The sequence below is a fragment of the Caloenas nicobarica genome, chromosome 8, assembly GCF_036013445.1.
Source record: "Caloenas nicobarica isolate bCalNic1 chromosome 8, bCalNic1.hap1, whole genome shotgun sequence".
Taxonomy (NCBI): Eukaryota; Metazoa; Chordata; class Aves; order Columbiformes; family Columbidae; genus Caloenas; species Caloenas nicobarica.
This window is the reverse complement of record NC_088252.1, coordinates 24118586-24138286: the sequence shown is the minus strand read 5'-3', so window position 1 is coordinate 24138286 and position 19701 is coordinate 24118586. Positions and strand designations below refer to the sequence as shown.

General features: G+C 55.6%; 1 protein-coding gene across 1 annotated transcript; it reads left to right on the top strand.

The window, feature by feature from the left end:
• Positions 1–8631: 8631 nt before the first annotated feature.
• Positions 8632–11730, top strand: NMUR1 (neuromedin U receptor 1). The gene is made up of 3 exons (XM_065640458.1): positions 8632–8752; positions 9204–10100; positions 11327–11730. The coding sequence occupies exons 2-3, from the start codon at positions 9206–9208 to the stop codon at positions 11728–11730; spliced, it is 1299 nt and encodes a 432-aa protein (XP_065496530.1). The 5' UTR covers positions 8632–8752; positions 9204–9205.
• The last annotated feature ends 7971 nt before the right edge of the window (positions 11731–19701 follow it).

Below are 19701 nucleotides of genomic sequence, written 5' to 3'. Positions count from 1 at the left end.
CCCACCTCTGGTTTGCAGATGGGGGTGGAGAGGTTACACCAACAGGCATGGGAGATGCAGGTGAGCACTCTGCATCTCTCCCATTTCTGCTGCTTATCTATCCTGTCAGGCTATAGATGATCTATCCCAGAGGAGAAATGGGATTTTCTGGATTATGCATTCTCCTTGGGCTCTTCAATGGCCCCTTCTCCATGAACCAAGGGCATAGTCAGGCAGGTTGTACAAGGAGCAGGGAGCTGCCCCTGGAGCTCTCCTCATATCCAGCTCCAGTCTACTGGCAGCAAAACACTACAAATTTCTGAAGGAGCTGGACTGGGGATCTTCCCCAGTGGAGCCTGAGCATCCCCACTCTCTAGCACAGAAGCAGCGCTGATAGCCACCTTGCACATTGAGGTGCCATCTTCCATCTGTGCTCAGAACTTAACCCTCAGCAAATTTGCTAGATGTTTTCTTCTAGATACCCTGTTGGCATCCCTGAGAGCTTGTGGTGTGCCTTGAGCGTTGATTCTCTCTAGCTGAAACACAAACTTTCTACTGGAAAAAATGTGTGAGCACATGTCCCGCTTTTTTGAGTTGAATTTATCCTTTGTATGCAAAACAAGCCTGGAAAAGTTTAGCCCTGAGGTTTATTAATGCCTAAAAAGTGAGGCTTAGAGTAAAAACCTGTTCCAGGGCCTGGAGCAGAGCCTGGTACTTTTTGCACAGAGAAGATGCGGGGAGAGCATCCTGTCCCATGCCTGGCAGTCGGGCTCTGTGGCTGTGTGAAAAGGGCTTTGGATGTGACATGTGGGACAGGCGGGTCTGTAAGGAGAGTTGGCAGCACCCTTGGAGGTGCTGGGGTCTCACTGGGCACCCTGAACCCAGATCTGCTGGTAGATTTCCACCCCCTTACGATCACCACATGGGTCCATACTTGGTTGAAATGCAGTGTCTGGGACTGCTGTGACTTTTCATGTGACAGGGTGACCCTCTCCAAAGCCTTCTCACCTCTCCCACCTGCCCCACACAACTTTTACTGTGCCCTAGGAGAGGATGCTGCAGATGTGGGGCAGCCACCCTCTTACCCCCAGCCCTTTTCTTCTCCCAGTGAACCAGTAAAGGTGCCAGCACCCAGCATAAAATACTCCCACTGTCCTCAGCTGCTGGTTGTCAAGCTGCAAAGGCACAAAGCGATAAGGAAAATTGCAGTGCCAATAATGGGATGATTAAATCGGTGTCTGGGGGTGACACCATGAAAAACAGGGCACTTGCAGAAGACCCTGTCCCCTCAGCCCTGCCCTGTGCTGGACCTGGGAGATGCTTGTTAGCAAACGACTTTGGGGCCAGTGCTGCAGACCCTGTGATGAGTTTCCCTTCTGTTTGCTGCCATGCTTGTGTTTTGTTGGGATGTTGCTGTTGTAGCTGGTGGGGGTTTTTTTCATGGCTGGAGGGTGTGATCGTGGCTCAGAGTGAGCCACTGGATGGCAAATGGGATCCTGTCACAGACATTGTTTCCTCACCCCGTGTTCTTTGCAAACAGAGTTTGGCGTAACTTGAGCAGCTGTTTTTCCTTCCAGCTGGAAGCTGCTTCCCAGTCCCATTTAAAGGCTTATGAATTGCTGAAAGCAATACACAGGCAGGGAATTAATATTTACCATGAGCATCACCAGGTGGCAGAGCTAGTAGAAGTCCTGGCAACCAGTCCCGGGAGACCCAGGGAGCACCTTAAATCAACCTGTGAATGTGAAGCGGCTCTGAACCAAGGATCAGAGAAAGAGGCCATCCCTGCACCATGCCACGTAGTTATTGATTTTTGATAACTCACGAAGGAGGAGTGAAAAGGAGTATATAGAGCCCATAAGGTAACTTCTTGGTGCTTGGGAAGATGGTCTGGATCCATGCTTGCTTTAATTGTGCTTCAGAGAAGGTCTTGTTATAGCTAAGGTGATCCCAAGCTCATTTTGGATTGGTGGGAATGTTTTCAGCTGGTGAAATTCTCTTTGGGCTTCCCCTGGCTTGGCTGAGCAAAGGCAGGACTGGTTTGGCCAGGTGCCCACTGAACATACTGCAGCCTTTAACGCAGAACAGATTTCAGCCAGAGCAAAGGATTTCCATCAAGGCTTGTTTGGGCTCACCCAGTGCTCTGCCACAATCTTGGGAACTGCTGTGGGCTGCCTTTCGTCCTCCTCAAGTGAGGATTTTCCAGGTTTGGGAAAACACAGTGGTAGCCGTGCTCTGACCATGGGGCTGAAAGACCCCATTTCTTGCAGCTGCACCTCTGCTCTCTGGCTGCAAAATCCCATCTCCATCAGTGGTTGTGATACCAGCATTGGCTCTGCCGCCTCTGCTGACCCCATGTAGACCCATGGGGCAGTGTCAGGAGCCGATGGAGATGGCAAGGGGGAGGCAGGAAAATGGTGTGTCATTAGCAAAGCCCTGGCTGACAGATATCTGTGGTTCAGGGAGAAATAACCTGATGCTTTTTTGATCTTGGGTGATTCATCCTGGCCTCAGCAGAAAATCACGATCTCCAGCCTTGTGCTGGATGAGGGATGCAGTGCTGGGGCTCTGTGGCTTCTCATCAGGATGCCCCGGCTACAGCCAGCCCTCATCCTGCTCCATTGCTGTGTGGCATCCCTGGGCAGCCTGATGGGGACCTGTCAGAATTCAGTGCTCCTGCCAGGTAAAAAAGTGCTTTTCATCTGTGCTCGTCCTGATTAGCAAAATTACATTATGGTTGCCATGGAGCCTGAATACCTGCTCAGAGAGTGCCTGCCTTCCCTGTCCCCCCAGCAGACTTGGGGGGAATGCCATGGAACAGAGGCCAATTTTGCTGTTCTTTAGAAAACTGATTGCTCTTATCCCAGTGAACATGGAAATGGGTTTGGTGAGAGTGTGGTTGGGTTTTGTTTTATTTTTTTAAACTCCTCCTTTTCTCCTGTTTGGGGTAGAGGAGAAATGCCTGTTCCCAGCAATTCCTCAGATGAGCTTTGGGGCTTGAGGTGCAGCGGTTGTTGCAGGGAGAAACCCTGGGCTGTGAGCTGGGTACCAACCTGGCATCCCACAGTGATGTGGTTAGCTGTCCTGAGGGAAAAAGGCCTCCTTGCTGGGTGCCTGCACCCTGGAGAAGGTGATGGCAAGTTATGCCCAGCTCAGAAAAGGGGACTTGGAGATCTAGAAATAGCTGCCACTACCGGGAGAGGTTAAGATGTCAGCTGCTTGGCTGTGCGGGAAGGGATGAGGAGGTAACAATGCTGAGGTGAGATTTTTGGGAGTGGGTACAGCTTTTACACAGTGGAAAAAGGCCTCTGGAGAGTGACTGGAAAAGTGCAGGGTAGTGATGGCCAAAAAAATTATGAGAGGAGGCTGTCCCACACCAGACAAGGATGTATGGGTGGGCTCTGCTGGGTAAATGGCAGTAGTGCTGCTTGGAAAGGCCACCCACCAACCTGCACTGACCCCAGCTATGTTACTGCAAAATCACCCAGACCAGGTCTCAGTTTGGTCCCCTCCCAGCCCCAGGGATCAAAATGAGCATCCTCCTGCTCTATAAGATGCACCCTCCAGACATGTCACTTCCAGGTGACCGAAGAGGGGCACCTTTGAGTAGGCAGCTCCCAGCAGGGATAAAAGCTCCTCTTACATCCCTGTGGCCAACAGGTTTGATTCTTCTGCAAGGGAAGTGGGTTTACTCCTGTCCTAAATCTTCAAAACCCCATTCTGTCCGTGCTGGTTAGCCCTGCCTGGGAAGATTTGCTGCAGCAATACCCTGCAAAGGGGCTGCTCATCTGTTTGTTTCACTGGCAGCGAGGGATGGATCCCGGGGGCTCTCACCTCTTGAAGGAGACAAGTGACTGTCTGTGCCTCAGTTTCCCTCTCAAATGCAGTGTCATCCTGTGGCTTTCTGTGCTCAGGACCAGACGGTGCTAATTAAAACTGCTTCCCCTGCTTGCGCAGGGCTTTGCAATGTGGAGGACAGAGCGCAGACAGCTCTGTTGAAAGGCTGCGCTGGTCTGCCCTGCAATTACCGTGAGTGACATGTCCTTGAAAAAGACCAGGAGTGGATGCAGTTGGTTATCAAGGCTGCAGCTCTCAAGCTTCAAAGCCACTGTTTGTCCTCTCTTTTGGCCTCTTAATTCTCCTGGCAATGCTGTAGGGCCCGCATCTCTCAAGCTCTGTGTGCTGGCCTTCACCTGTACGTGGAAGGACCTGCCCATGGGCAGGGGCATGTTCTGCACTGGCTGGCTCGGGAGGAGGGATGGATGCGGAGCAGGGAGCGGGAGGAGTACTGGGGGAGGAAGGCTGGAGAGATCCCTCAGGCTGCGGCTATGTAGGGAGCCTTGTGGATGCCCCTGACTTGCACACTTGCTGCTGGAATTTCCAGCACAGCGCAGAGATGCTCTGTCAATGGAGACATGTGGGCTGTGGCAAACACGTTGTGGGAAGGAGTAGGTTTTGGTGTGCTGAGGGCTGTCCCCCCGCTGCCTCCCCTGGTAGGGTTAATACAGTAAAGTGCCTGGTGAGGGGAATAGGCTCAAGGGTTGTGTTCCCACGTGCAGTTTGCTGTCTTTAGGCAGTGGGAGCAGTAGCGGAAGGGGATGGCTATCTCCTAGTTGTCCGGTTTATCAGAAAGTTGAAAACTAGAATGGATCACTCTGAAGTGCAGTCAGGCCTGAGGGGTCTTAGGGGAGTGGCAAGAAACAGATGAGGGAAAGAAGTGATATGCAGTCCATCAGAGCCACAAACTCCCCCCAAAGAGATGTGACAGCAGGTAGGGTGGGACCAGCTGTTGCAGCTGGTTATGGGGGATGCCCCAGCAGGCTGATGGAGATGGTGGAGGAAAACGGGAACCAAAAGGACATGGACCCCATGTCCAGTAGTTCGGGAGTCCCAGCAAAACTGAGGCAGGGAGAGCTGGGTGGTGGGTGAGCATGACAGGGGTCTGTTGCATGACAGGGATTCCATTTGCCAGAATCTGTCAAATCGAGGCGGGGCGGATGGACCCATGGTTCAGCTCTGTCTGGTCCTTGCTCCTCAGAGACCATCCTTACCCACAGGCCCAGTGCCTTCAGGTAGGGAAAGAGATTGCAGGGAAACAGATGCTGAAGTTTGGTAAGAGCTCAGCAACAACTCCGTTGCTCTGCTCCAACCCAAGCAAGATCCAAACACCCCAGTCCCAGCAGATGTCCCCTCACCCCTGTGGAGGTCTCTGCAGGGACAAGGATGCAGGTGCAGAGCTCTTGGGGCTCCCCAGGGACTGAACTGCAGCAAAGCCCAGGCTGGGGTGAGGAAGGGGACAGGGGAGGTATTGTGGCTGTATGCAGGGAGCAGCCTCTGCCCCAAGGATGCGGGACATGGCTCTGCCACAGTCCACGGAGCCCGGGTGGGAGCTGGGACTGTGGTGAGAGCTGGCTGCATGTGTGCATGGGTGGCCAGAAAATGGAGGGAGCCAGATGAGGTCTGGAAGGGAGAGAGAAACAATAGAGAATGAGTTATATTTCCAGGGATGCTTCATCCCCCAGTGTGTTCCCTCAAGTGGGGCTTTTGCTCAGGCTCCTGGTGCCTCTGTGGTACAGCACAACCTGCCCCTGCATCGCACAGATCCATCCCCTGCCCCGGACATTCCCCAGGGAAAAAGCAGCCTGTGAACAATCTGGAGGCAGGGACAGATGTCTGTGCCCATCAGCTACCATTTCTGGCTCTGTCACCCAGGGGCTGTGGCCTGCAATGTGCCAGCTCCCCAGCGCCGTCATCCACCCCAGCATCTGCTGAGCCAGCCCTGCTGAGTCCCTGCCAGCATCACCCATCTGCTCCCCCGTGTCCTGTCCCTGTTGTCATCAGCTCTGTGACACCAGCCTCTGGGTTTTAGCGTGTCTCTATTCCCAGAGGGGATGAGGTTTCTGTGCCTTTGTCACTCCCATAGGAAAGGGCAGCACCTCTTCTCCCTCCTAGTTTCAGACACTATTTCCAACTTGTTTTTTTTCCCTTGCGTAATGTCTTGTTTACACCCATTATCCTCCAGCCCTTTGGCTTCAGTAGCATCTCTCCTCTGCTGTGGGAGATGATTGCCAGAGGTACATCACGTCTCAGGGCAGCCTTGGACCCTTCCTGGCCTCTGTGTGTTCATTCTGTGAGCTCTCCTCTATTTGCAGCCTGTTTGCTGCCAGGAGCAGAGGCAGGGCCAGCCTAGGGCTACCAAGCCAGCCCAGAGATTTGCTGGTCTTGTCCTATAATCCCTCACCTGCTCTGAAGTTTGCTTGAGCAAAAGCATTGAGCTTTGTTACAGACCCAGACACACAGCTCTTTGGGGCTGGCACTGGTGTGCAGTGCCACAGCAATGGCTCTGTCGGTGTCGCTGTGGCCTTCCTCCCCACGTCATCATCACCCAGCAGGGACGGAGCTGGGCACAGATCCATCGCTCCAGCACAGCAGGCTGCAGGCCAAGGAGGCCGTGGGCTCGTTTTGCCTTTGCTGCCAGACTGTGTGGAGGGGCAGGGTGTGCGGGGGCCAGGGTGGGCATTCTCAAGGCTTTTAGGATCTTTGTGTTTTATTAAACAGGGGAGGAAAAATGTCTCCAGGGCTTTGGGGGATCCTTTGGGCTGGTCTGAGCACACTGTCCCACCTGCCACCCCTTTCTCTCTCTGAACACTGTCCATTGCTGCTCTTCTTTGGCTTTATTTCACCAGTCAGCAAGGAAATGGGGTGCCACATGCCCCCCAGTGTGTGGCCAGCACGCTGCAGCCCAAGAGTGCCCTGGGACAGTGTGCCAGGGTGTGTGGTCTGCAGGGATGGTTCCTGAGATGGGGGTGTGCTGAGTGCTCTGCCCCACTGCCAGGCTGTGCCCAGTGGCCATGGGGACGCTTGTGCCCAGCTGTGTGCTGCCGACCGCCTCTGTTTGCAACCAGGCTCTGTTTGCTTGCCTCCGCAGCAGTGGTGAGGCAGAGCGCTCCTGTGGACACTGAGGGCACTGGTGGGAACCTGGTGCCTCAGTTTCCCCTTTGGGCTGCAGGGCAGGAGGTGGGGGGTGAGCAGTGCTGCTCCTGACTGCTGGGTGCTCTGGCATCAGGAGGGGGACTTGGGGATGCTGAACCCCAGGGGCAATGTCCTGGGGCTGGAAGCCACTTGATCTGGGTGGCTCCTCATGGCCTGGCCATAAGTGCTGGGCTCAGCGGTGCAGTGAGCTGTGCTGGGGCTCAGCTGCGTGTGAGTGGGGGTGCACGGCTGGAGGCAGGTCCAAGCCTCTCCAGGCTCCTTCTTCAAGATCCCTGTCCTGCCTGCTTGAATCCAGCCCTGCCGGAGATTCTTCCAGCCCCAACCCGCCCGGCTCAGCCAAACGCCTCTGTGCATGGTGAGAAGGAGGGACCCCGGGATGCCAGAACCCTTCACGGTGCCATCCTCTCATGGGCTCTGCCACCCTCTCATGGGCTCTGCCACCCTCGGAGGGGATGAAGGGACTGCTGCGTGTGGCCGTGCCCCCTGCCGCCGCACGGAGCGATGCGCAGCCGCCTCCCCTCACTGCGACCCCTTCCTCTCCAGGCACAGCCCCCCCGGTGTCACCCCTTTACCGCGACACCCCCCTCCGCCGCCACCTCCGGGGGGCCGGGGCGGGCTGGGGAGCCCGGTGGTGGCGGAGCCGGGGAGGGAGCGGGCGGCGGCGGCCGGGGCGGTGCGGAGGGGCCGGGGGCGGGGGCCCGTGGGCTCGGACCGGTAAAGCACGTGTTGGAGGAGAGAGGAGCCGCGCGTGGAGCGGGGACACGCAGCTCTGCCACGCGCCCGTGGGGCGCAGGAACGCGTGAGTGTCTGTGTGTGTGCACACGTGTTGTGTGCATGTGTATGTCTGTACACATGTGCATGCATGTGTGTGCATGTCTGTGTACACGGTTGTGTGTATGAGTTTGTGTGCCACTATGGAGCAGGAGTGTTGCGCCGCAGCCAGGGGGTATCAGGAGGATGGGGGTGCCAGTGCAGAGGACAGGCAGGAACACACACACACACACACAGACAGACGCTGGGCACAGGGAGGCAGCGGATGCCAGCGTGGAGTGAGGGATGATGCTCTGAGCACAGCAACTTCCTCGCACTGGAGTGTGGTGGGAGCTGGCTGGAGTCATCTGCTCCGTGGGGAAGTGATTTGGGTGATCCAGGAGTTGCACAGTGGGGAGACCCCAGGAAGCCTCTGGGTCTGTCTGCATCTCCCCCAGATGAGCTCGGACAACTGGGGGCTGTGTGGGTCCCCACGCCTGGCAGTGTTGGGAAGGCAGCAGGGCCGATCGATGACTTACTCACCACAGAGGCCACGCAAATGGCAAATCCCTGCATCACAAAGGCTGCTGGTGGGGCTGGAGATGGCTGCGCTGCCCTCCCCTGGGACTCTCTTAGACTAAGTCAATGGAGTTTATTACTTTAACAATATTTCTCTCTGAAGAGCATCTTTTTGGCAGTGCTGCTTTGCAAGCGAGGAGCCAGCCCTTGGCAGGGGTAGGGTCTCAGCGCTAGGCTTCGCTTGGCCAGTAGTGGGAGAGGAAGCCCCCGGCACCCCTTCCGACTTGCCCACCAGCCTCTCTGCTGACGGACGACGAGAGGGAGAAGGTGTGTAAGGGGCAGGCAGCTTCTCAGAGCTGAGCTCCGAGGGGAGAACAGCAGCAGGATTTCATTAGCCTGCCTCTTAAGGCAGTGAAGTCTCCATCCCCTCCCACGCTCCCTCCCGAGCTCGACCCAGTGTGGCGCAGGGGTGCTGGGACCTCAGCCTTCATCTGGAGCTTCCCGACAAGCTGTAAGTCCTTCTTGGATTAGAAAATCAATTTTCCCTATGGCTGTCTTATGCTTGCCCCATCAGCCCCTCTGTACAGCCGGTAAAGTTGGAGATGGGATTGATTTTGGGGGTTGGCTGTGTGGCTGTATCCTGCTGTGCTTTGGGAGCAGAGAGAGGGGGCAGCCCTGCTGACAGCTCCCCGATGATGGGGCAAAGGGGTTGAGGTGGGCCGGGAAGCTGCCAGGGTTGTTTGTGGATGGGAAATGGGGCAAGGAGTGTGTGTGAACCCTGGAGGGAGGTTTGGGGAGATTTTGTCTCGTTTCCCAAAGGAAAGGCTGGCACAGGAGGGGAGTGAGGGTGCAGAGCCGTGGTGATCAGCAGCATCCTGACACCAACGGGGAGAAGGGCAGAAGAAGCAGGGGCAGCAGAGGGATTGGGAAAGCATCCTGTGAACCTCCGTGTCTGTCTGCAGCCATGGATCCCTACGGCAACTGCTCCGGCCCCGAGTTCCCCCTGCCCCAGCGAGACTTTCCCGTGGAGCCCATCAGCCCTGATCTCTGCAACAGGACTCACCCAGGGACCTTGTTTGACCCCAAGGATGCCAACCTGACAGAGGAGCAGCTGCGGGATAAGTACTTGGGACCTCGACGGTCCAGTTTCTTTGTCCCTGTTTGTGTCATCTACCTGCTGATCTTTGTGGTTGGGGCTGTGGGCAACACGCTCACCTGCATCGTCATCCTCCGGCACCGGTTCATGAGGACGCCCACCAACTACTATCTGTTCAGCCTGGCGGTCTCTGACCTGCTGGTGCTGCTGCTGGGGATGCCGCTGGAGCTGTACGACATGTGGAGCAACTACCCCTTCCTGCTGGGTGCCAGCGGCTGCTATTTCAAGACATTGCTCTTTGAGGCCGTCTGCTTCGCCTCCATCCTCAACGTCACAGCCCTGAGTGTGGAGCGCTACATCGCCGTGGTGCACCCACTCAAGGCCAAATATGTGGTGACCAGGAATCATGCCAAGAAGGTCATTGTCACCATCTGGATCTTGTCGGTTATCTGCTCCATCCCCAACACCAGCCTCCATGGGCTGCAGCCTCTCTATGTGCCTGGCCGAGGGCGGGTGCCTGATTCGGAGATCTGTACCCTGGTGAAGCCGCGCTTGACCTACAACCTCATCATCCAGATCACCACCATTGTCTTCTTCTTCCTTCCCATGGGGACCATCAGTGTCCTCTACCTGCTCATTGGCCTGCAGCTCAAGAAAGAAAAGATGCTGGAGGCCTTGGGAGCCAAGTCCAGCGGTGGCCAAGACTGCCACAATGCCCGGGGGCAGAAGAAAGTCAAGAGGAGGCAGGTCACAAAGATGCTGTGTGAGTCCATTGCTGGGGACGGGCAGAACCGGGGAGTATTTCCCAAGGCCATGTTGGGAGGGCGCTGGGGGGAAACTGAGGCACAGCCAGTATAGAGCTGCTGGGTCATCCCAGAGGAAGGCTGCAGGGCTGGCCTGTGGGGTGTCGGGGCAAAAGCAGATCTGGTGGCTCCAGTCCAGCCATGGGGATCGCTCGTGCCAGCTCCCTCGTGGCCGTGAGACCTCCCCTCCTCTGGGAATGTGCTGGGTGAGAAAGGGAAAGGAGGTGGGATGTGGGAACCAGCCCCCTCTCCCCCAGCCCAGACCCCATGTGCTGGTAGTGGTGGGATTTCCCAAAGAGGGACCAGTTCCTACCCAGCCCTGCAGCCTCTGCAACCTGGGGGGGATGAGGCACTGACCCAAGGCTGGACTGGACCATCCCTCTGTCCCACCACCCTGCATCCTTGCTGCTCTCCCGGCCCCATCCCTGCGGCCTCTGGCCCCCTTCCCAGCAGCAGGAGCTGGCTGCCCTTGGCGAGCCATCTCCTCCAGGCACGCTGACCTCTACGTGCTCCCAGCCCCGTGATGGAGCAGCGGTGGCGGGTTGCCCAGCTCAGTCCATCAGTGGGGCCAGGGCTGCTTCTCTGCCGCATCCCAGATAAGTGGCAACTGCTCTCCAGCTTCTCCAAGCACCGGCGCTGGGACAGGGACAATAAGAGACTTGTCCCCACATGCTGCAGAGATGCAGTATGGCACACGTATGACAACATGTGGGTATGCATCAGCAGAGCTGGGTTATTTAAGAAAAAAAAATCAACAGAATACAAGGAGAGGGTGCAAATAGCTCCTGCTCCCTGGACTTCGCTGTGCCCCATGGGTTACCTGGTTAGCACGGAGCACTTTTGCTTTGCTGGAAAAGGTGGTGGGATGCCTGCAGAGGTGTCCCCCAGCCGTGCCATGGGGCCAGCTGCCTGATGGTGGGGAGCAGAGAAGTGTGGGGCAGGAGTGCCTGGAGCAGCCCTGGCAGGAGATAGTGGGAGAAAGATCCTGACCAGGCATCCAGCCCCTCCATGGCAGATAAACAATGCATCAGGGGGCCCTTCCCCTATCCCCTTTCCTCTTTCCTGTGCTTTTTTGGGTGTTCTTTGCTATGGCCAAAGCTGAAACAAGTGAGTGCTTGGCTCTGGGAGGTCCTCAGAGAGGTGAGCCCCGTCCCCTCAATAACACCAACTCCTTGGCTCCCCACAGTTGTGCTGGTGGTGGTGTTTGGGATCTGCTGGGCGCCCTTCCACACTGACCGCCTTGTCTGGAGCTTCGTCTCCACCTGGACCAGCCACATGCTCCACATGTTCCAGTACGTCCACATCATCTCAGGCGTCTTCTTCTACCTGAGCTCAGCCGCCAACCCCATCCTCTACAACTTGATGTCCACCCGCTTTCGGGAGATGTTCAAGGAGGTGATGTGCCACCCCAGCCACCGCCTGCCACAGTCATGGAAATACTCGCCCAGCGTCACCCGCGCCACCACCCGCAGCACCGAGTGCGAGCCCATGCCCAGCACCAACGGGCTGCCCCTCTCTGATGCTGAGGAGTATGAGCTGGAGGAGGTGGAGCGGGGCCAGGCCACCACCCACACAACATCTCTCTGCTGATGAGCAGGAGGAGGATGCGGGGGGACCAGGATCGCCTTTCCCCACCACCAGCATCCATCTGACTGTGGCACCCATCCTGTGGTGGGGAGCGGGGCGGGGAGTGATGAAGGGGTTCCCATCTCTCTATGCCATCCTGCTAGGATGCAAAGGCTGGTTTTCTGGGCAGTGCTGCACCGTGGACATGGTGGTGGTGGCCATGCTGTGCCCTGGATGTGTTGCACCTACTGTGCTGAGCACCGGGGCTGGGCAAGGCCAGGACATCCCTCATGGTGCGTGGATGGTTGGCTATGTTGGGGATATGCCAGCAATCCCCCAAAACATCCCAACACTCCCAGCCCAGCAGGTGTCAGGGGTGTCAGGCACCCTGGGCTGTTTCGGGACACAAGAGGTGCTTATAGCTGGGCTGAGACCCATGGTTTGCATGGGATGTAATGGGGAAAAAAAGTCTGTGGGTGCCTTCTCCCTCGAGACCTCCCCAGGGCTCTCTGGCACCCATGTGCCCCTGATTTTCTTGCATATCCCTTCCGTGGTGTCAGCCGGTGCCCGGCTGCAGGGTGCTGGTACAGCTCCTTGCTCACAGCCTTCCTCCCACCCCAGCACCCTGAGGGCAAGGGAAGGAGCATGGCTGCTCCCTCCAGACCTGCAGCCTCCAGGGGAAAATCCAGGACAGGGGGAGCCCAGGGCTGCTGGCAGTGGTGAGGCTCAGCTCTGCGCCTTCCCTGTGCCCCACAAATGTGCCCCACTCTCCCCCTCCGATGCATCTCTTGTGGGTGCGACCCTCCTCTTCCTCAGTCCAGGGAATGCAGGGAACCCTTCTCCATCCCTGCCCTGCATGGGCTAAACCTCTCTGAGAATTAAAAAAAGTTGTTGGCCTGATTTGTGCGCTCATTGCATCCCCCCAGGACCCAACTCTGCTCTCAGCATGGGACTGAACCTGTGCGGTCCTCCTGGGGGGTGACAGGCAGGCCATGTGCCACAGTGTGGGGCACCAGGGCTGGCTTGTGGGTTCTGCTGCCACAGGGGGTGTGTGGGGCCGGGTGGGCTCAGGGCAGAGCAGGGGAGGTGTGAGTGGGATCCACGTGCCCATCCCAGTCTCTGAGATGCTTGGGGCTGTTGCAGAGGGGGAGCTGCCTCTGGAGCGGTGATGATCAATCCATCCCCAGACATGCGGCTGGGGAAATGTCACGAAAATGCCAGGGAGCGCAGGCTGACCGGTCGTGCTCCCCCGGGCTGGAAGGACCCATCGATTTACTGTCTGAGATCGATGCTGCTGACTTCCCGGCATACTCCAGGTCTGCACACAGGATGAAATATTGAGGCTCTGAAATGCCACCTGAGGGGCTGTCCAAGCTGCTTGAGCTCTTCTTGCCTCACACGACATCCCCAGCCCCTGCTCCCCTGACCCGCCAAGGAGGCTTGGTGGCCCATGGTTGTGCCAGTGGGGCTCACCTGGGGACCTGAGCAGAAGCACCGGAGGAACCAGCCCCAGGCAGAGTGCTGGCAGGGGCATCGCTGCTGCCCTGCTGCCAGCCCCTCCTCAGGGCACCAGGCCAGCAACCAAGAACAGGCAGGATTTAGTGTTTGCAACCTCCCTCCTGCCCCCATTGACCTGGTCTGTGGCTCAGGAGCAGTGTGTCTGGTTCCCCCTGACTCCCCATCACTACATCAGGGTTTGCTGTGGGCAAAGCCCTTCCTCGGCCCCTGTGGGGTCCTGCTGGGTGAGGGTGGGCGTAGGGCTGCAGAGCATTTTCACTTCAGGGTCCTGCCAGCTGCTCACAGGTTCTCTCCAGAGGACATCAGCATGGCCAAGGGCACTGGGGTCCATCTACTTCCTTCCCTCTCCAGCTCCCATCACTGATGGTCCCGGCAGGGGACAGCACCCTGGCAGCTGTGTGGGTCCCCTCGTCACTGCTGCGCGGGTGGACGTGACTGATGCCTCCTTGATGGCTGTTACTGCCCCATCTTACTTCACCCGGCTGCTTCCCCAGCACAAATCTCTAGGGAATGGCTTTTTAATAGGCGTTCGATAGCATTTTATCACGCAGTGACAGCCGCCTGCGTGGAGCTTCAGGGTCCCTCGTGCCGCGAGTCAGGAGGACGTGTTCCCCTGCTCGTGAACGGCTGGGCTGTGCGAGGCTGCGGCCGGTGCAGCTCGAGCTCCTTGGTCAGTGCCAGAGCACAGCGTGTGTCACTCTGGGGTTTCTGGGGGGTAGTTCTGGGGCTCAGTACAACTGCAGTGGAGTTCAGAGCAGCCAGAAAGGTGAGGCACTGGCTTTGCCTTCATCCAGCCTTGTGTCCCCAGCTGCCCTGCTGTCCCCTGATCTGGGACTCCCCGTCCTCCTCTGCAACCCCAAATTCCCCTCCCTGAGATGCAGGAGGAGAATGTGCTGCTGACACCCAGGCGTGTCAGGCAGCGATGCTGGGGGCTGCCCCACTGCCCGCCCCACGCACAGCTGGGCCAGGGACCACCTTGAAAAGCATCCTGAAGGCCCGTCAAAGCTGCAGCGCGTCTGATGGCACCTCCCGGGTGGAGATGTGTGGGCAAACTTGGCTCTCCCGGCTGTTTTGCAACAGCTTGTAGAGACAATCCCAAGTACCCAGGTACCGTGTGCTGGCCGGGCTCACAAGAGATGCTGCAATTGAAAGCTCCCAGGCAAGTCCTTTAATCCCATAGTTAATTTTACTAATAGCAGCAGTCAGGACATGAAATCTAATTAAAAAGGAACGGATCTCCTGGGGGAGAATGGTTCCATGGAGAGGGTTTTACACCTCTCCATCACCTGGAAGGCAGTGGCTGCTGGCTCCTGCCTGCCTTGGGCATGTTGTGGCCCCCAGGAAGGGAATTACAGATCCTGTTTGCTGCAAGGATGATGTTCTGCATTGCCCTGTGCCCTCGGGGTCAGGCTGGTCCCCTGCCACCTCCCCGGTATAAATCAGAGGGGTTATTCCAGCCAGGGAGGTGATATAGAAGCAAAGAGCCCTGCGAGGCAGGGGGAGGCAGCAGAATCCAGGGATGGGGTTTGTTGCTCCCACCCGTGTAACTGGCCAGGGGGATTGACTGGTGCTTCAGAAAGATCATAGGGGAAGAAGGATCCCAAAACACTGCCTGGGAGCTCTCGCCAACTGAATGGTCCTTTCAGGACCCAATGGGACAGAGCAGAGGGATGCCGGGGGATGGGAGCCGCGGGGAGCGTGTGGATGCTGTTGCTCCGGGTCTTTGTGGGGACAGCTACCCCTCCGTCCCCGCATCACGGAGCACGCGGCCGAGTCGGGCACCACGCCACCATCTCCCCTCCAAGCGCTTTGTTTCCAAAGAGCCGTTCCCCAAAAGCTGTCCATCTGTCCTCCCAGATTTAGGGCAGCATCTGTCTAATGGTTGATTCCTGCCTATCCACCCACTCCTGACCCTGGGGGAACCTCATGCCCCCCCTGCCCGCTCAGCACCCCCACAGCCAGCACCCATCCCTCCTGCATCACCTCCGGCCCCGCTCCCAGGAGACTCGTGGAGCTGTTTTCCCCCCGCGCTGCCGCATGCCCTGAGTGACACAGTATCTCTGGAGCTTCCAATAAAAAGATTTATCACCGTAGCTTTGGGGATTAAAAAGCAATCCATCTATGAGGCTGTCCCAGCCTTGTAAGGCTTTTTTTTTTGTACTGTGGTTGTTTGCAACAGGCATGGGGGTGGGGTTTTTTTTCCTTTATGGAGCCAAACTCAAGTTTTACAGCAATTGCCTTGTATATTTGGAGCCATGATAGACGGCTGCGGAGAGAGCTCCAGTGGATTGTTTGCTGCCCTTTTTCAATAAGCCACGGAAAGGGTTGTTTTTTTGCTTCCTTCACACAGCCATGGTATGGGGAAAACTCATACGGTGTGAATTTGGGAGGGGACATACTGGGGCTAGTTGGGCAAAGGGCATCTCCAAGAAGTGAAGGTCCATGTGTTATTTAAGAACCCCCCTGCCTGAAATCCCACCGTCCTGCAAAGCAGGGTCTGTAAAAGTAATCACAAAAGGGAACACAGTTTGGGTCAGATACAAACACAAATACTTGTGTTTGGGGACTATATAAAGGGAAAAAAAAAAATCAGCCAATGCACCCAGCTCTGCCTAGAGAATAAGTGAAATTGCTACAGCTCAGGGATCCCTTAATACTGTGTTACGGGCCATAGCATGTCCTCAAGTTGTGCCAGGGAAGGTTCAGATTGGATCTTAGGAAACATTTCTTCATGGAAAGGGTTGTCAGGCATTGGAACAGGCTGCCCAAGGAAGTGGTGGAGTCACCATCTCTGAAGGTGTTTACAAGACTTATAGATGAGGCTCTTGGGGATGTGGTTTAGTACTAGGTTTAGGTTATGGTTGGACTCTATGATCTTAGGGGTCTCTTCCAACCAAAATTATTCTATGAATTTATATCCTTAGAGCGTTTCAGGATTTGTATCACAAAATATGAAGCTGTGGAAGTGATGGGTATGGAACGAATTACTTTTTTTTTGGCTAGCTTTTTAGGCTTAAAACCAAAAATTAAATTTTCCCTGTAACCATAATGAGTTATAACTTTCTCACTACAGAAGGAGATGGTCAGAATTTGGGTTTTTTCAAAGCATTGCACTATGTTTTCCATCACAAACTGTATCCCTGTTTACTTCCATGGGCAGAGCGACGGGAAGGACAGAGGTGCAATGCACAGTCCCCTTCTCCACAGCCTGGCAGCAACATGCAGGGGCAATTTCAGGGGCAAAGTAGCCAATTAAAGCCACCAGCCACCTTCACAAGCATTAAAAACTCACCACAATGGGTTAGAGGAGACAGCCTGGTTAGCCCACATCTTCTCCCGTCACAACGTGTTGTTGCTAAAGTTGACAGAATTGATGTCAGAGGAGCCTGCGTGATGCTTAATTTGGTTCATGGGGACACTTTGGTTAAGAAATGAAAGCGATGTGTAATTAGCACGGCGGTACATGGATTAAAGCTGGCTGGATGACAGAGCTCCAGGACAAGCGGGGACGGCTACTGACTGGCTGTGATTTCTGGCAGGGCTGAGGGGGATCAGGTTCAGCCCAACTTCCCCACGTCATCCCTGAGCATCGTCCCCAAGCAGGTCCCCAGGGCTGGGGGTGCTGGACCCCAAGATTGACTTGGAGGACAACATTCTGCAAGGGGCTTCTCCGCAGCCAACAAAAGCTGTGCTTGGTGTCCCCAGCACACATATCGCAGGGGTCTGCCCTGGTCCCCTTTGTGGGATGTAGAGGATGAGGGGACACCAGTTCTCGGGTCCTCATTGAGTTTCCTGCGTTCCTCTTGACCCGCAATGTCAAAGTGGCTTTCTTCACAGGTCCTCTATAGCCCTCAAGGGTATGTGCCTCCTTTTCAAACGCAGTTTTGAGGATATTTGGTCCTGCTAAGGATTCTCTCTGTGATACAGAGTCAGGAAGGGAAGGACAGCCCTCACTCCTCACTCCACCTTGCCCAGACAGCATCTTCCCTCCCAGCACCCAAAGCACCCGGTGGTACCTGGGCTGACCCCTTCCAAAATGGGTTTGCAATGAAAACAAGACATGGACCCGTACTCAGGGCTAGACCCCAGCTGTCCCTGCTGCAATGTTATTATAGCAGCAGACTTTAATTACAAGCTTTTATCGCTCTTTGTGCTTATCACAGCAGCCAGGGCAAGTTTTTCTTCTCATTTCAGGACTATTTAATGTGGCACATTGGAAAAAGCCATCTGAGAGGCATTTGGAAGCCAAACGCATCTTTCTTGTTATCTTTCCTGTGCAGGTAGAGTGACTGCCTCACATTAATGACCATCTCACTTTCATGATGCTGAGACCAAGGGTGAGACATCCCACCCTCCCCCAAGCTCATGTCATGTGCAGGATGGTCCCAGCTGGCCCTGTGGACGAAAGCCAGGCCAAAAGCTCTATTTCACACAGGAATCAACCTGGGGCTGCCAGGAGGGGAGGACACAGTTCCCCAGTGGGTATTTGGCAGTGACAGGAATGAGCGGCTTCCCCAAGCAAGCTGCTTTCCAAGCCCTGGCAGACAAGTGCCCGCAGACACAAGAGATACCAACGGGCAGCAGAAAATAAAGTCTCAGACATAAATCTGTTTTTTCTCCTGTGCCTGACCTCTGCAGGGACAGCTGATAAGAACCCTTTGCTGCCCGACACTTGCCTGTGCAGGCTTGGAAAGAAGCTCAGCAGCCCTGCCCTCCTTTGTCCCCAGCCTGGGGATGCTCCTGGGAGGGGAAATCCCTGGGGAGCCGCAGGTTTATGGCAATGTAGGAAACTGTTACCTTGCCGGTATAATAGGCCCAGGCAGGATCTCTCAGCAAAGCATATTTTATTAACGACTTTGCAGGACCGGGTGTTGTACCTAAAGGTCGGCACATGGAACAGGGCAAAAAGCCCCTGCTTATATCCCCCCCAAATCCCGGCCGCAGATTCCCTCCGCTGCTCCCCACTGGTCGGTACTGCAGGGTTTACAGACTGCCTGAACCTGCCTCAGTTTACCTGTCTCATTCATCTAATTCTAACAATCCCCTTCCCCTTATTGATTTATTTAAAATATGGATTCCTGGTTCTTTGGTTAGCCTTCCCCCTAGCTTAACTTTTTAAATACAGTAATCAGTTTGCATTCTGGGATTGGTTCGAAGAGACTTTGTTTTACATGAAGGATTCATAGTCTGATGTCTCTCGGTCCTTCCCCCAGACTGGGGTCAGGCACCAGGTCCCCAGTTTTGTAGAAACAACGTTCCTCCTTCAACAGCCCCTTACGGCAAGTGGTGGCCAAGGTCCTGCTTTCCTCAGGGCAGGCTTTTGGCTTGTTGGTCCAAATGGCTTTCAGGGAACTTTCACACAAAAACGTATCCCAATACATTGCCTGTCTCTCTTCGCAGGGCCAGATGCCACAACCCATCAGTCTCCATGTGTCCCCTCCCACAGCAGTGGCCTCATCACATACACGGGTGTCCCCTCCCCGGCCAGACCCCACTGTGGCAGACATCTGCTTTTCAGTGTTCTGCCTGCAAGGAGAAAATTAAGCTCTGAGCCCCCTTCTCCCTTCCGGACATCTCCCCTTATCCCCACAACTGCCGGCCCAAAGTACCCCCTCCCCTGCACACCAACCCCCCCAGCACTCGGCTGGTTTAATTCCTTTTCATTTCTTGTCCCGTGCTCTGAACAGCTGGGACCAATTCGCCACTGCTGTCACCAGAAAGAAATCAAGTTAATGACAAGAAAGTACTTATAATTTAGGAGACCCTTCAAGCCTCATTGCTGTATTAATGAGGAACAGGGGAAGGTGCTGCTGCTGCTGCCTGCCCTGTTCTCTCCCACACCTACAGCCCCCAGCCATCTCAGGAGCCCATTAGCAATCCCAGGCTCAAGCCGCCTTTTTCCAGGTACTGTCTTGCATTTGCTCCATGGTCTGGGCCCCTCTGTTTAAGAGCTCTTTGCTCCTCCTGGTGTTCTCAAGTGATTTCTGCTCTGGTTAAAGGCAGTTCCACATCTCTCTCCAGCTCTTCAGTTGTCCAAACTCATCCTGGCCCAAGCTCCAAACCTCTCTGCCGGGGCTGTTTTAAACAACAGCCGTACACAGATGGAAAAGCAAATGGTTTGAGCGGGGTTTCTTTCCTATTTTTTCTATGGCAATCACAGCTTGCAGGCGGTGGGTCCATCTGGTAGGAGCCTGAAACACAACAGCATCAAGTGCTGTGGAAAAGCATCACCTACGTGAGCCAGGCTGGGTGAGGACTTCTTCAGCCTCTTGCCACAGAAGAAGGGAGATAGATGAGAGTGACTTCTACTGACTGTGTGGTGCATGGTTGAATTAAATATACAGCAGCAAAATGTAAAAGAAAGAAAAGACAGTAAATGGTGATGCTGGGAATTAAAAGCACCTGTTCGCACCCAGAGTGGGTGAGTGTGGCCATTGAAGCTTTTAAAGGTTTTTCCTCCTGGAAAGAGGATTTGTG